The sequence below is a fragment of the Schistocerca americana genome, chromosome 2, assembly GCF_021461395.2.
Source record: "Schistocerca americana isolate TAMUIC-IGC-003095 chromosome 2, iqSchAmer2.1, whole genome shotgun sequence".
In the NCBI taxonomy this organism is placed as follows: domain Eukaryota; kingdom Metazoa; phylum Arthropoda; class Insecta; order Orthoptera; family Acrididae; genus Schistocerca; species Schistocerca americana.
Genome location: NC_060120.1, coordinates 572,549,121 through 572,566,178, shown reverse-complemented (window position 1 = coordinate 572,566,178; position 17,058 = coordinate 572,549,121). Strand labels below are relative to the sequence as shown.

General features: G+C 39.2%; 1 protein-coding gene across 1 annotated transcript in view; it reads right to left on the bottom strand.

Moving 5' to 3' along the window:
• Window positions 1-17,058, bottom strand: part of LOC124591556 (serine-protein kinase ATM-like) — a 456,741-nt gene that overhangs the window by 424,891 nt on the left and 14,792 nt on the right. Inside the window, exons 2-4 of the mRNA XM_047131742.1 lie at window positions 13,492-13,562; window positions 13,295-13,423; window positions 12,421-12,547 (exon numbers count right to left, since the gene is read on the bottom strand). Of these exons, the coding sequence (XP_046987698.1) occupies window positions 12,421-12,547; window positions 13,295-13,423; window positions 13,492-13,560 (325 nt within the window). The 5' untranslated portion in view covers window positions 13,561-13,562. The remainder of the gene's footprint in view (window positions 1-12,420; window positions 12,548-13,294; window positions 13,424-13,491; window positions 13,563-17,058) is intronic.

The following is a 17,058-nucleotide window of genomic DNA, read 5'->3' as shown; positions in this document are numbered from 1 at the left end:
CTTCCCCACGTGCGCCTTTTCAGGGGTGCATTCAGCCCTAACTTAATTTTTATGGATGATGATGTGTGACTGCATCAGACTGTGCAGGTGGAGCAGCTGTTGAAACGAGAGAATATTCGGTGAATAGACTGACCTGCCCATCCCCATAACTTAAATCCCATTGAGCAATTGTGAGATGAGTTAAAGAGACATAGTTCAGCATGTCCACAATCACTAAAAATCATCCAGCAGTTAAAATAGTGCTGGCAGAGGAATGGAATGTCCTACCACAAGAATTCCTTAAACTCGTTTCACACATCTAGTAAGGTTCACCACAAGTTTGCTAGATGGCACACATGGCTGCCAGCTAGCAGATGGGAGTGATGGCTGCCTCACATGCTGAACTCTAACATATCGTACAATTTGACTCTCAGTGTGGAACTCGTGCACCATAGAAAAAGACAGAATGATATATTCACAGAATTCCTTATATCTCGCAAACAGTTTCAGACATTGAAACAAGATTTTGGAAAATGATAGTACGCAAAGAGAAGAATGTTTCACCATATGATTAATATGTGATACTTCCATATCTACCACAATATTCAAGCAACTATAGATTTTTCAGTGAAATGATGTAATATTTAAGTGGCATCGATAACTGGAGAAATGAGAGTTACTGTGGGTATCGAACAATATGTGTGAAGAAATTTCAGTTTATTTTTATACTGAGAATGGGCTTTTTCATAAACTACTGACTTACCCTTTCATCAGTTGCCGTTTTATGATTCTGTGACAATATGATCTGCATTAGAATGTTTGCGAAATGAATATTTACTAACTCTGCTGTGTTTTGGAAAAAGAAGCAGATTTGAAAGTGGCAACAACAGAACTTATGTATTCCTCAAAACTTGTCTATAATAGCATCTCTCTGAAGAAAAATAAAGGGAGTAAGAAGTCTGTTGAAAATAAATCACTATTTCTGTTGAAATTTTAATGGAATCCCATAGCCCCATGTGTTTTTAGTAATGAATAAGTGGAACAAACTGGCCAAAGAATTTACTTATGTATCTCAATCATCTGAGAAATATGAAAACATTTAAATCTCCAAAAGCCAATAAATCTGTTGCCTAGATTCAATTCGTATCATTCACTATTAAAAATACACTGAGGTAAAGTATACCACCAAAATTTCAACAGTAGTAGCAATTTATTTTCCCCAAACTTATCAGCACCTTTATTTTTATTCAGGGAAAAATTATCAGTGACGAGTTCTGAGTAATACATAAGTCTCTCTGTTGCACATTAATTGGTTTCTTTCTCCAAAATACAGCTGAGTTTGTAAATATTCATCTCAATAATCTTTTAACGCAGTTGAAATTTCGACAACATCATAAAAACAGCAAATAATGGAAAGACAAGTCAATAGTTTATGAAAATGTCCAGTCTTAGTATAATAGAAAACTGTAATCTCTCACATAAATTGTTCCATACCCACAGTGATTCTCATTTCACCAGCTATCGATGGTGCTTAAATATTATGTTAGTTCATTGAAAAACTCTGTAGTCACTCGAGTATTGTGCTAGTTATACAAGTTTCACATATTAATCATATGGTGAAATATTCTCCTCAACACGAACTATCATAAAATCTTGTTTCGATATCTGAAACCGTTTAAGAGATACGACGAATTTTGTGAATATTTCATTATGACTTTTTCGCTGATGCACCTATTCTGGACAAATTGCTTTACATACAACCCATTTCCTTGAAGTTGGTAATAGATAGTACTATCCATCAAAGTTTAAAGGAACATTCAGTATGTAAGCTACATTTCATATGCAGCAATGTATGACCTAACATGCACCAAAACATCAAATCCATAGTGACCTCTATTTCTCATCACAAACTTTCTGATATTCTTGCTGTAGTTTACTTAATCCTGAAATATCATAGTAAATATGACCATAAACAAAATAATAGGCAGTTCAACACGAAGCTCATGAATGAAGCTATTAAGATGTGCGAAAATATTAATTTTTTTCTGCATAGTCCCTTTACAACAATTTCAGAAAGATCACAGGTTGGCCGGCACGTGCGTGACATTCTGTTTGGTCCCAAGAGTTAAATGGCGTTGTTTGAGTGTTTCTGCCCTCCAGGCTGTGATGTCAGTTGCCCAACAGGACTCCTGATTGGCCAGTACAGGTAGCATTCAGGGAACGCTACTAGGCCTCCTAATAAAAAAAAAACAGCATCGGATCTGTCATGGAAAACGTGCACACCTCCCTGCAGGGCAGCCAGCTAACAGACGAAAGAGCTGTCACATGAGCCAGCAAATAAGCCTGCAGACGATCTTACTCAGTATGCGACGGACTTTACCAACATTGTAGCCATCATGGGAGCATGGCACAGAGCATGCACTGTCGTCCATGCTGACCAAACACCCTGTTAAGAACCATGTCTCACCATTTGTAATGCCCAGGGGATCATTATAAATTACTGTGACTTCAGTGTAATTATTGTATTTGAAAAAAAGTATCAGTTCTGTACATCTCATTGTGTATTTCTGTAAGTCATCTTCTGTAGTATACTGCAGCAATTCTTTCTATGTATGGTCCAAGTTTGATCGCGTTACAAGGTGTACAACTTTGCTTCTGCCGTTCTTTCCCCAAAATTTGAGGCTTCAATGAAACAAATTTGTTACACATGTATCAATCATTTTCCATCACTGGCCACTACTTTCTCCCATCTTTCGGGCAGTGTACGAATCTCACATCAAAAATATTGTTCATCTTTTGAAGCAATCCATGAATCGATCCAATTTGTGACTTCTTCGTGAGATCGGAAGTGTTGGACAGCCAGACCATGTGCCATTGATCCAAACAGGCGATAGTCAGAGACAGCAAAAACTGGAGAATACGGTGGGTGGGGTAGGACTTCCCATTTTGACATTTCCAAGTATGTTTTGATCTCTTTTGCAATGTGGGGTCAAGCATTTTCGTGCTGCAAAATCACTTTATCGTGCCTCTCACTATATTGCGACCGTTTGCTTTTAATGCTCTGCTCAAACACATTAATTGCCTTCAGTAACAAGCACCTGTGATTGTTTCACTTGGTTTTAACACCTCGTAGTACACGACGGAGAGCTGGTCCCATCAAATGCAGAACACGATCTTGGAGCCGTGAATATTCAGTATGGCTGTCGACGTGGAAGCATGGCCGAGATATCCCCATGATTTATTGCATTTAGGGTTATCATAATGAACCCATTTTTCATCCCCAGTCACAGTGCGATGCAGAAATCCCTTCCGTTTTTGCCTCTGAAGCAACTGTTCGCAAACACACAAATGCCGTTCAACGTCTCTTGGTTTCAGCTCGCACAGAACCCAAGTTCCTTCTTTCTGAATCATGCCCATAGCCTTGAGATGTTTTGAAATGGCTTGCTGTGTCACTCCCACTAATTGTGCCAATTCTTCTTGAGTTTGACTCGAGTCTTCACTCAGCAATGTCTCCAACTCTGCATCTTCAAAAACATTCTCTCTTCCACCACTATGCCAGTCTACATTAAAATCACCATTCTTGAAGCGTTGAAACCACTCACGACACGTTCTTTCACTAATAGCGTCCTTACCATACATACTTGAGAGCATTCGATGAGACTCAGCCACTGTTTTCTTCATATTGAAACAAAACAGTAACACCTCCAGCAAACGACAAGAATTAGCCTCGTAAACTGACATTTTCAATCAAGAACAACTTTATGATGCAGACACAAATCGACTTATGTTTGGATGAGGTTACATTCACTGAGGTCCAAGCTAACTGCCTGACATCTGCGATCTGTTTCTTTTGACCGCTACTTACCATTGTCGCCACCTATCGGCAAACAGCGGAAGCAAAGTTGTACACCTAGTATGTTATTTAGCAGTGATACATCATGTGAAAGTTACTTTTGTCCTTAAGCTTTGCACAACATACTACCATGGGGTTTTAAGTGTCATCCCACACTAAGACTGCTGTACAACAAGAACAGTGCATTGTCAGAAGAGAGTACATGTTTCGTTTTAGCCGTAGACCATTTAGTATGATTCTTGTGGGCAAAATGTCTAAACTGCACACAGATTCACTGTGAAATTACAGAGGTATGTGGACCAAATGGAGTGTCGTGTCCAGCAACAAGGAAATTGTGCCAATTTGGCCACAGCCGCATAAACATGAGTAATGCTGGTCAGGAAGGAAAGGTATTGACATTTAATATAGACGACAATGTCCAGGCAATCAGGAACTTACTTACAGTAACTGCAGATTTCCCGCCAATGAAGTCGTTCACATAGCAGGTCTCAAATGGGTCCATGACTAAGAAGTAGATTTTATCATTATGGGACTGAACAGTCAGTTAAACACTCAGACCCAGAGACTTGTTGACTATGTTGAAAAATAGTGAAATGAATCTGTGTCATTTTGAAGTGTAGTGTAGCACTCAATAAAAGTTACTTGGCCTGCAGTTATAATATGTAACTTACTTTTTGAAATCCCTTCATAGATCTAATAAGCAACATTACACGAGACTTCCATAATAGTTTACAATTTCAGATCAATCTGACACCAAAATATCATGTCAGTTTGATGCTCACACCTATTGAGACATCTAATAATCTTTCCTACAGTGAGATGAAAATTAGACAGAGCAGAAGCTATTTCCCAAATAGATGAGATGAGTCAGTACATTTTTCACATGTCCTGAAGACCCATAGATCCATTCCCCAAGAAAGAGAAAATGCCATGGGAGGAAGGTGAGCCTATCTCCTAAAGGGTTCGACAGGTTGTAAATAGGGTGAATACGAATGAACAACATACATACTGTAAGGCTACATGTTTGCAGATGAGAAGTGAAAGAAACTCCTTTGAGTTTTGACTTACATCCACACTAATATGCTCTCAGCCAAATCATTACCCTTGTCTGCTTGCAACAGCGCCCATGTAATTATAAGGCAAAGGAAGAACAGTTCATGCTTTAAGAAACTAAACATTTCAGACTTAGTATTCCTACCTCTTCTAACTCAAATGTAATACAAATACTAAAAAGACCATGAAAAAGATTCATATTACTAGAAACTAAACAAACATTCATGAAATTTATTGTACAAGATGGTAACAAAAACTTCTTCAATTGTAAGTTTAATGGCATGATTGCAATGGAATGTAGAACTAACAAATATTTCACAAAGGTCATAACTAACATAGCTGGTTTCAAAACGTAAGCAACTAATATGAAAGACCATATTGAAGTGTGAGCTGGTTCGCACTGCAGGATTAAATGAAAAATGTTGTCAGGGTTCCCCCTGATTTTCAATTTCCACACTTAATATTGTAATCATTTATTTAATTGTTTATTTCATAAATAATATCAACATTTCTGTATCAGCTGAAATTATTCATTCAAAAGTATTTACACCCAGCAACATCTATAAAAAAAAGTGTACAATTCAACTTGTCAAAACAGAGCAGTTGAACAAATCAGGTAGCAAAAACAAGAAAAACCTTCTGAACAGGCATTCATTTATGAACAAAATGCAGGTAGGGAAAAAATTTGTAATTTGAGTGTTACAGAACTTAAACAACCACCACCTTGTTGTTGTTGTTGTTGTTGTTGTTGTTGTGGTCTTCAGTCCTGAGACTGGTTTGATGCAGCTCTCCATGCTACTCTATCCTGTGCAAGCTTCATCTCCCAGTGCCTACTGCAACCTACATCCTTTTGAATCTGCTTAGTGTATTCATCTCTTGGTCCCCCTCTACGATTTTTACCCTCCACGCTGCCCTCCGATACTACATTGGTGATCCCTTGATGCCTCAGAACATGTCCTACCAACCAATCTCTTCTTCTAGTCAAGTTGTGCCACAAACTTCTCTTCTCCCCAATCCTATTCAATATCTCCTCATTAGTTATGTGGTTTATCCATCTAATCTTCAGAATTCTTCTGTAGCACCACATTTCGAAAGCTTCTATTCTCTTCTTGTCCAAGATATTTATCGTCCATGTTTCACTTCCATACATGGCCACACTCCATACAAATACTTTCAGAAATGACTTCCTGACATTTAAATCTATATTCGATGTTAACAAATTTCTCTTTTTCAAAAATGCTTTCCTTGCCATTGCCAGTCTACATTTTATATCCTCTCTACTTTGACCATCATCAGTTATTTTTCTCCCCAAATAGCAAAACTCCTTTACTACTTTAAGTGTCTCATTTCCTAATCTAATTCCCTCAACATCACCCGATTTAATTCGACTACATTCCATTATCCTCGTTTTGCTTCAGTTGATGTTCATCTTATATAATCCTTTCAAAACATTATCCATTCCGTTCAACCGCTCTTCCAAGTCCTTTGCTGTCTCTGACAGAATTACAATGTCATTGGCAAACCTCAAAAGTTTTTATTACTTCTCCTTGGATTTTAATACCAATTCCGAATTTTTCTTTTCCTTCCTTCACTGCTTGCTCAATATAAAGGTTGAATAACATCAGGGATAGGCTACAACCGTGTCTCATTCCCTTCCCAACCACTGCTTCCCTTTCATGTCCCTCGACTATTATAATTGCCATCTGGTTTCTGTACAAATTGTAAATAGCCCTTCGCACCCTGTATTTTACCCCTGCCACCTTCAGAATTTGAAAGACAGTATTCCAGTCAACAGAGTCAAACGCTTTCTCTAAGTCTATAAATGCTAGAAACGTAGGTTTGCCTTTCCTAAATCTAGCTTCTAAGATAAGTCGTAGGGTCAGTATTGCCTCACGTGTTCCAATATTTCTACGGATTCCACACTGATCTTATCCGAGGTCGGCTTCTACTAGTCTTTCCATTCGTCTGTAAAGAATTCGCGTTAGTATTTTGCAGCTGTGGTTTATTAAACTGATAGTTCGGTAATTTTCACATCTGTCAACACCTGCTTTCTTTGGGATTAGAATTATTATATTCTTCTTGAAGTCTGAGGGTATTTCGCCTGTCTCATACATCTTGCTCACCAGATGGTAGAGTTTCGTCAGGACTGGCTCTCCCAAGGCCGTCAATAGTTCTAATGGAATGTTGTCTACTCCCGGGGCCTTGTTTCGACTCAGATCTTTCAGTGCTCTGTCAAACTCTTCACGCAGTAACATATCTCCCATTTCATCTTCATCTACATCCTCTTCCATTTCCATAATATTGTCCTCAAGTACATTGCTGTTGTATAGACCCTCTATATACTCCCTTCCACCTTTCTGCTTTCCCTTCTTTGCTTAGAACTGGGTTTCCATCTGAGCTCTTGATATTCATACAAGTGGTTCTCTTTTCTCCAAAGGTCTCTTTAATTTTCCTGTAGGCAGTATCTATCTTACCCCTAGTGAGATAAGCCTCTACATCCTTACATTTGTCCTCTAGCTATCCCTGCTTAGCCATTTTGCACTTCCTGTCAATCTCATTTTTGAGACGTTTGTATTCCTTTTTGCCTGCTTCATTTACTGCATTTTTATACGAGGGCCGTTCAGAAAGTAACCTCCGGTTGATTTAAAAAAATACACCAAGTTAAATAAAAATATTTTAATATATACATCTTACAACTACATCTTTGCACTATTTTTCTACATAGTCTCCATAGCCACTGAGGCACTTATCGTATCTCTTCACAAGCTTTGAAATTCCTTCTGCATAAAAATCACCCGCTTGTGCCTGGAGCCAGCCTGTGACCGCATCTTTGAGCTCTTCGTCGTCATCAAACCGCTGTGACCCGAGCCATTTCTTCAAATGCATGAAGAGGTGATAATCACTTGGCGCCAGGTCTAGGCTGTAAGGTGGATGGTTGATAACGTCCCACTTGAAGGACTCAAGAAGGGCCGTTGTTCTGCGAGCAGAGTGAGGACAGGCATTATCGTGCAAAAAAACGATACCGGCAGTCAGCATACCACGGGGTTTGTTCTGTATAGCCCGTCGTAACTTTTTTATTGTTTCACAGTACATGTCTTGATTAATGGTCGTACCACATTCCATGAATTCAACCAACAACACCCCTTTGGCATCCCAAAACACCGTTGCCATCAGTTTTCTGGCAGAAAAATCTTGCGAGGCTTTTCTTGGTTTGGTAGGCGAATTTGAATGTGCCCACATCTTTGACTGTTCTTTTGTCTCAGGGTTCACGTACTTAATCCAGGTTTCGTCACCGGTCACGATTCTGTTTAACAATGGTTCTCCTTCGTCCTCATAACGTGACAGAAAGTCTAATGCAGAGGCCATTCTTTGAGTTTTGTGGTGGTCGGTAAGAATTTTGGGCACCCATCGTGCACAGAACTTACGGTAACCCAATCTTGCTGTCACTATCTCGTACAAGAGAGTCTTAGAAATCTGTGGAAAACCAGTAGACAACTCCGACTGAGAAACGTCGATTTTCACGAACTTTTCCATCAACTGTCTGAACGAGTTCGTCAGTCACCAATGATGGTCTACCACTCCTCTCTTCATCATGAACGTTTTCTCGTCCACTTTTAAATAAACGTACCCATTCACGGACAACTCTTTCACTCATAACTCTTGGTCCGTACACGGCACAAAGCTCACGATGAATAGCTGCTGCAGAATATCCTTTGGCTGTAAAAAACCTTGACAGCACGCACTTCACATTTGGCAGGGTTTTCTATTGCAGCACACATTTCAAACTGCCACAAAAACTAAACTAGCGCAGGTACGACGTTCACTCGACCACGGCTTGATGCTGACTGACCTGTTGAGTGCGTGAACGCACAGATGGCGTCGCTACTCCCCCCACAACCCGCACTGTGACCAATCAGAGTTTACTTTCTGAACCGCCCTCGTACTTTCTCTTTTCATCAATTAAATTCAATATTTCTTCTGTTACCCAAGGAGTTCTACTAGCTCTTGTCTTTTTACCTACTTGATCCTCTGCTGCCTTCACTACTTCATCCCTCAAAGCTACCCATTCTTCTTCTACTGTATTTCTTTCCCCCATTCCCGTCAATTGCTCCCTTATGCTCTCCCTGAAACTCTGTATAACCTCTGGTTTAGTCAGTTTATCCAGGTCCCATCTCCTTAAATTTCCACCTTTTTGCACTTTCTTCAGTTTTAATCTACAGTTCATAACCAATAGATTGTGGTCAGAGTCCACATCTGCCCCTGGAAATGTCGTACAATTTAAAACCTGGTTCCTAAATCTCTGTCTTACCATTATGTAATCTATCTGAACCCTGTCAGTATCTCCAGGGTTCTTCCATGTATACAACCTTCTTTCATGATTCTTGAACCAAGTGTTAGCTATGATTAAGTTGTGCTCTGTGCAAAATTCTACCAAGCTGCTTCCTCTTTCATTTCTTAGCCCCAATCCATATTCACCTACTACGTTTCCTTCTCTCCCTTTTCCTACTACCGAATTCCAGTCACCCATCACTATTAAATTTTCATCTCCCTTCACTATTTGAATAATTTCTTTGATTTCATCATACATTTCTTCAATTTCTTCGTCATCTGCAGAGCTAGGTGCCATATAAACTTGTACTACTGTAGTAGGTGTGGGCTTCGTGTCTATCTTGGCCACAATAATGCATTCACTATGCTGTTTGTAGTAGCTTACCCTCACTCCTATTTTTCTATTCATTATTAAAGCTACTCCTGCATTACCCCTATTTGATTTTGTATTTATGATCCTGTATTCGCCTGGCCAAAAGTCTTGTTCCTCCTGCCACCGAACTTCACTAATTCCCACTATATTTAACTTTAACCTATCCATTTCCCTTTTTAAATTTTCTAACCTACCTGCCCGATTAATGGATCTGACATTCCACGTTCCGATCCGTAGAACGCCAGTTTTCTTTCCCCTGATAACAACGTCCTACTGAGTAGTCCCTGCCCGGAGATCCGAATGGGGGACTATTTTACCTCCGGAATATTTTACCCGAGAGAACGCCATCATCATTCAACCATACAGTAAAGCTGCATGGCCTCGGGAAAAATTACAGCTGTAGTTTCCCCTTGCTTTCAGCCGTTCGCAGTACCAGCACAGCAAGGCTGTTTTGGTTAGTGTTACAAGGCCAGATCAGTCAGTCATCCAGACTGTTGCCCTTCAACTACTGAAAAGGCTGCTGCCCCTCTTCAGGAACCACGTGTTTGTCTAGCCTCTCAACAGATACCCCTCCGTTGTGGTTGCACCTACGGTACAGCTATCTGTATCGCTGAGGCACGCAAGCCTCCCCACCAAGGGCAAGGTCCACCCTACTGAAGATAATATCCCCCTGCCCTACTGAAGATAATATTCCCTTGTCTGACAACACCTCACTAAACAATCAATAAAAGAAGACACACACCCCTCCCCCCACCCACACACACACACACACACACACACACACACACACACACACACACACACACACACACACACACACACACACACAGAGAGAGAGAGAGAGAGAGAGAGAGAGAGAGAGAGAGAGAGAGAGAGAGAGTATTTAGTAGGTGAAACAGATGCAGAAGACAACAAATATATGAAGGCCAGCCAAGGATCAAATTTCAAAACTTTGAATTTGTAATGAGGGCTCCAAACAATTGTGTCCCCACAATATGTAAATATGCAACTAAAAGTATGTGTTTAGCAAATACTTATTTTGTCTTCCTTCCCAGGCAAAAGCAGCCCATAACATCATACTTTTCCACCAGGAGCAATTGAGACTGAACAGTAAAATACACGTGATCTATTAGTTGCCAGGAAAGCAAATAGCATGCATACAACTTCAGTCCAATTTCATGCTATAAGAGACAGTCAAATGAAAACAAGACAGATGGGGAAAAATAAGTAAACATTTCACTACTTCAAAACTAATCACCATAACTGTTAATACGTTTATCCACTGAGAGACAAGATAGTCAGTATCATCAAAAATGTTTGTGGTTGCCTACGGAGCAATCACTGTAACCAGACATGCACGTCTAAAATATGGAAATTACATGGGAGAGTTAGGACTATACATGAAATGTGTAAGGGCTTTGCAGCGAAACTTCTGCAGTGTCGTTGAAACAGGATTGTTTTGTTGCAGGATAATTCCTGTAAATGTTGGCAAGAGTGTTTCGACTATGCTGCACAATTTTTGCTAGGAAGCCCTTCAACATCAGTCACACAGTCCTGATCTCTCCCCACATCATTTCCTTATCTCTAGAGCCCTGAAGAATGACATTCATGACTGCTGATTTGCTTCGAATGAAGAGGTTCACACTGGGTACAATTATGGTTCTGTAGACAACCGCTAACATTTTTCCAAGTCTCACAGTGAGATTAATGAATTAACAGTTACGGAGATTACTTTTGAAATAATAAAACAGTTTATTTACTTGTTTTACATTGGTCTCATTTCCATCTGATTGCACCTTATATTTGATTTTTGAAATAATAATTTACTTTGACCACACACTGAGGCACACTGATAACATATCAATCACAAAAACTTTCTGCTGCCATTGTTCACAAACCTTGAAAACCATCTCTAAGGGCCTTTAGAGTTCATGTTAAAGCTCATTCCATGTCCCACATTTCAAACTGTGTGGAAGATAAAACAAGAGCTTCTAATATAGAAAATATCACCCATTTATCAGCTGTTTCACCTACTTTTCTAATATGGCAACAAATAATCACTTTAAGTGCCACAAAGCAATACCTCATGTGGCACAGAAAAGGACCATCTGTTTCCCAGTTGGTGAAACTAGAATGAGTTGAACTGGATAAACAACATAAGAAACAAAAACTGATGTCAAACTCCTGAAACTGGCAGTTCCTTTACCTGAAGAAAGAGACAGTTAGAAAATGGCATAAAATACATGCAAGTCACTCAAAATTCTGGATCAACAAAGAATGAAGCTAGTGGAAATAAATTTCTAAGAACAGCATCGACTAATGCTGCTTTAAACTACAACTAACTCTTTGTTAGCCAGGGAACATTTCAGACGTATGGTGATCTGCAGCTTTCATATTCTTCATAAATGACATTTCTTGCCTGGCAAACAATTTTAAGTTGCTCACAAAATACTTATTCTTCAACCAATTGAAGAAAAAAATATTTTATGCATAGTTTAAAGGTATGTGTGCTTGGCAAAAAATTTCATTTCTGTGTTAGGCAGAGGTCTCGCAGAACTTTTCCTTTCTTGAGGCAAATTCCCAAATTTTTTTGCCTTGCCCTTTTGCGTTTGACCAAGCAAATGCAATATATGAAACTTATATGTTCAGTGCCTTTACCATGACTGGGCTTTTTAAGAGTCTGCCTTTGGACATTCCCATTTTAGCAACTCAAAAGCAGGTCTCTTTTTCTGGCCTGTACAGTGTGATATTTCTCTCTCTCTCTCTCTCTCTCTCTCTCTCTCTCTCTCTCTCTCTCTCTCTCTCTCTCTCTCTCTCATTTAAATTAAATTACCTTGATTCGCCTTGTTCACAATAATAACTACCAAACTAGCACAGTCATTTTTCAAGCTGTTCCTTCTCCACACAGCAGCAGAACTTTGTGCTCCTTTTCTCTCCTCACTCTTAATTTTTTCTGATTCCTGCAAAGAATAATTAAACAATCTGTCACTTTCAATTCACAATAACAACCTAGCAGTATAAATATCTTCACTGATAATAAATGGCAACTTTACATGAAGTTAAAAAATGTGCAAAATTTATTAAATCTGGATTGCTCATATACGATGAAAACACACAGAATTTTTCTAATAACATGTAAAAAAATCTGAAAAGAGAATTATGCAAAACACGAAAGATGGCCAATGATTATTTTGTCACTGTCACTGTGAGTGTAAAAACCCTTGTAATGTTTAAAGTTTTCAAAAGTTTTAAGTACCTAACAACTGACAGCACACAGCATTGATTACGACTTATATGCGAAAAGAGCCATTAAATTTTGTAACTGCTTAATTCTATCCACAAATTACACCAGCACATGTTCTATTGCATTTTGTAGTTTATTCCCTCACTTTAGAATTTACAAATAAACTGAGGACAAGGGATTTTTCTACAAATAGAGAATATATATTTCTGAGTTACAAATAGCTGTTAGTCTATATATGCCTACTTTCACAGAAGGATTCAGTTAATAAATTATCAGCTTTATAAACATTTTTAAATATACATCACCCCCCTGTCACTGACCACAACTAAGTGTAAACCTCCCAGCAATCTTTTGCCTTGTGTGTGTGTGTGTGTGTGTGTGTGTGTGTGTGTGTGTGTGTAAGATATTACAATGGCGGCACTAAGTTTATTGCAATGGTTATTGCCATATTATACATACTTACTTTTATGAGTAAACTGTGAGCTGAACTAAAAATGTGTGTCCAGTTAACATCACTGGAACTTGATGAATTGTTTAACTCTTGCAGTATTGTTTGATCATTCATCAAATCACGAAGTTGTTTCATGCCATTCTGAAAAAGAAACACAGCTTTAATTCCTCACTCTAATGGACTAAGGTGATTAGAAAAATGATACATACCTTCCTCTTAGTAGCCTCATTGGAGTTAAGCCAGTCTACACAATTTCTCACACTTCCTAAATGAGCCATTTCTGCTGAAACAGGAACAAATGGATATACTGAAGAGTTATTCTCCAAAGTCACAATGTATAGGCTCTGTGAAGCCTACCTGTCATGCATTCATACTTAATTATGTGCACTAATTTCTCTGAATGAAAACATGATTACTCGTATCAGTGGGCAATAGCAGGGCAAGTGAAACTGTGCTTGCAAGAAATTTGCCTTACATGCTTCTTTTTCATGAAAATTTCATGTATAACTAGAGGCTACCTGACAAAGTAAGTTAAACTTCATCAAACCAGCTACTTACCTGACAAAATAATCTGCATATACACAACTATTTTTTATCTTGGAGTTATTAACATAAACAGCGTAGCATAAAAAATGTCAACATACAAACAATAATGGTACTCTCTTCAGTAACGAATAACTTGCAATTCAAATTATGTTACAATGTCTTTTAATCTTTCCATGCACTCATTTACACTGCTTTATGCCTAATAGTCTTCTCTTTGTCTTTCCAGATTTTTTGTCATTTAATTCAGTTATCTGACCAGCTGACAGCTTGACTGTTTCGTTAATCTATAACGGCACCATCTTCTTTGAGCTTCCATTATCTTAGCATGGCAAAAAACATTTAAAACAATGTAAGACCATCTTCACACCTCTGTTTTTGAATGGTTGTATTTGGTTAATCCAATTCCTTTCTCCATTCTATCATGCTTCTACAGTGTTTATGAGATAATCCATTTTACAAATACCGACTTTAAGAGAGATTAATACTGGTTTCACGTAAGGTCCAAAGTTTGTACCCACCAAATAACTGTGTTTCATTGTACACATTCCACTGACCTCTTCAAGTAGACCGAAACCAACAGCAATGTTTAGTTCAATACCAGATTCATAATATCCTGCATTTATATGTTCCACCATTTCAAGCTGCATACTAAACTGACAACACTAATTTCCACTCTGAATAATGCTTTAGCCGAAAGCACAAATGTTTCAGTCTTTTCACTGTACCCTTCTGCAACTCAATGCGTCATCTTTTCATAATATTGTTGACAACACTATTAACTGTAAATGCAATGCTAGATAATATCTTAAGGCACTGTTGAGCATTGCTGGTACTTCCAATGACCAACAGTGTTCCTGAAGAGGGGCAGCAGCCTTTTCAGAAAAGGGCAACAGTCTGGACGATTGGCTGATGTGTCCTTGTAACATCAACCAAAATGGCCTTGCTGAAAGCAAGGTGAAACTACAGCCGTAATTTTTCCCGAGGGCACGCAGCTATACTGTATGGTTAAAGATGATGGTATCCTGTTGGGTAAAATATTCCAGAGGTAAATAGCCCCCATTCGGATCTCCAGCCCCCATTCGGATCTCCAGCGGGGATTACTCAGGAGGACATTGCGCGATCAGGACAAACAAAATTGGTGTTCTACTGATTGGAGTGTGGAACGTCAGATCCCTTAATTGGGCAAGTATGTTGGAAAATGGGAAATGTGACAGTATTATGAAAAGGAAAGTTGCTACTACCATACGACTGCAGTCTCGAGCTACTGAAACCACACAGCGAGGAGCAGCACTGGTGCATGACGTGAGTTGCAACTGGGTGGAGATAAGGAGGAGGCTGCAGCAGGGAGTGGGAGGGATAGTAGGGTAGGGATGGCAGATAGTGAAGTGCTGCAGGTTAGATGGCAGACATGAGGAGAGGTCCACCACTCTCCCCCAGGAGTGGTGGGAAAGGAGAGAAGTAAGAGGACTGGGTGTGATGGTGGAATAACGGTTGCATAGTATTGGAATGGGGACAGGGAAAGGGCAGGATGGGTGAGGACAGTGACTAACGAAGGTTGAAGCCAGGAGGATTACAGGAACATGGGATGTATTACAGGGAAAGTTCCCACTTGCGCAATTTAGAAAAACTGGTGTGGGAGGGTACTTCCAAGGGTAATGTATGTCTTCACTGAAGTTGTTTCTTACTAATTTCTTTGTTACAATGTTTATTTCTATTGTATTTGTTGCAGTTGCACATGACACAGGCTGTGAAGCAGTCAGTGAAATGAAGGATGTCATGTTTGGCAGCATTCTCAGAAACAGGGTGGTCCACTTGTTGTTGGCCACAGTTTGTTGGTGGCCATTCATGCGGACAGACAGCTTGTTGGTTGTCATGTCCACATAGAATGCAGCATAGTGGTTGCAGCTTAGCTTGTAGATCACATGACTGGTTTCACAGGTAGCCTGTCTGGACTCTAGTAGGTGGTGGTGGTGGTGGTGGTGGTGGAAGGATGTATGGGAAAGGTCTTGCATCTAGGTCTATTATATGGGTATGAGCCATGAGGTAAAAGGCTGGGAGGGGGGTGTGTGTAAGGATGGACAAGTATATTGTGTAGGTTTGGCGGATGGCAGAATACCACTGTGGGAAGGGTGGGAAGGATAGTGGGCAGGACATTTCTCATTTCAGGGCGCGACGAGAGGTAGTCAGAACCCTGGCGGAGAGTGTAATTCAGTTCCTCCGGTACTGGGCAGTACTGAGCTATGAGGGGAATGCTGCTCTGGGGCCGGACGGAGTGAAGTGTATCACTAAGTCCCACCGTCCGATCACAGAGTGCAGTGAGACAGGGTTGAAACATATCCCCAATGTTATTCAATCTGTATATTGAGCAAGCAGTAAAGGACACAAAGGAAAAATTTGGAGCAGGAATGAAAGTCCAGGGAGAAAAAAATAAGAACTTTGAGGTTTGTCAATGACACTGTCATTTTGTCAGAGATAGCAAAGGACTTGGAAGAGCAACTGAATGGAATGGACAGTATCTTGAAAGGAGGATATAAGATGAACATCAATAAAAGCAAAACGAGGATAATGGAATGTAGTCGAATTAAATCAGGTGATGCTGAAGAATTAGATTAGGTAATGGGTACCTCTATGAACATTGGTATTTGACTTCTCTGTTACAAATACAAAAAGTACATGTTTCAGTGCTTTTGGAAACTGAACCCCCTAAGGGGACAAAATATGGGATGAGGTTTTTTTTGAAAATACTTTATTATGAAGGAATGTTTAAAACTAAATCTATGAAAATTCAAATTTCGCATCTCAGTTAGAAATAAAAAAATATGTTTTTCACGGTTTTCGGAAATTCAACCACTATGGGGGTGAAAAGGGGGATTAAAGTTTTTATGGAAATATTTTATTGTGCAACCATTTTTGAGGCTAAACCTATCCAAATTTATATTTTGCTCCTCTGTTGGAAATAAAACATACATATGTCACTGTTTTTGGAAATTAAATCAATAATGGGTTGAAATGGGGATAAAACATTTATGAAGACATTTCGTTTTGAAAGCATTTTTTAATGCAAATATTTGAAAATTGGTGTTTGCCTTTTCAGTTAGAGATGAAAAAATACGAGTTTCACTTTTTTTTGGAAGTTCAACCTCCAAAGGGATGAAATTGGGTCATACTGTATATTAATATTAAGGGAATTTTGAAGCTAGGACTACAGAAACTGGTATTTGGTATCTCGG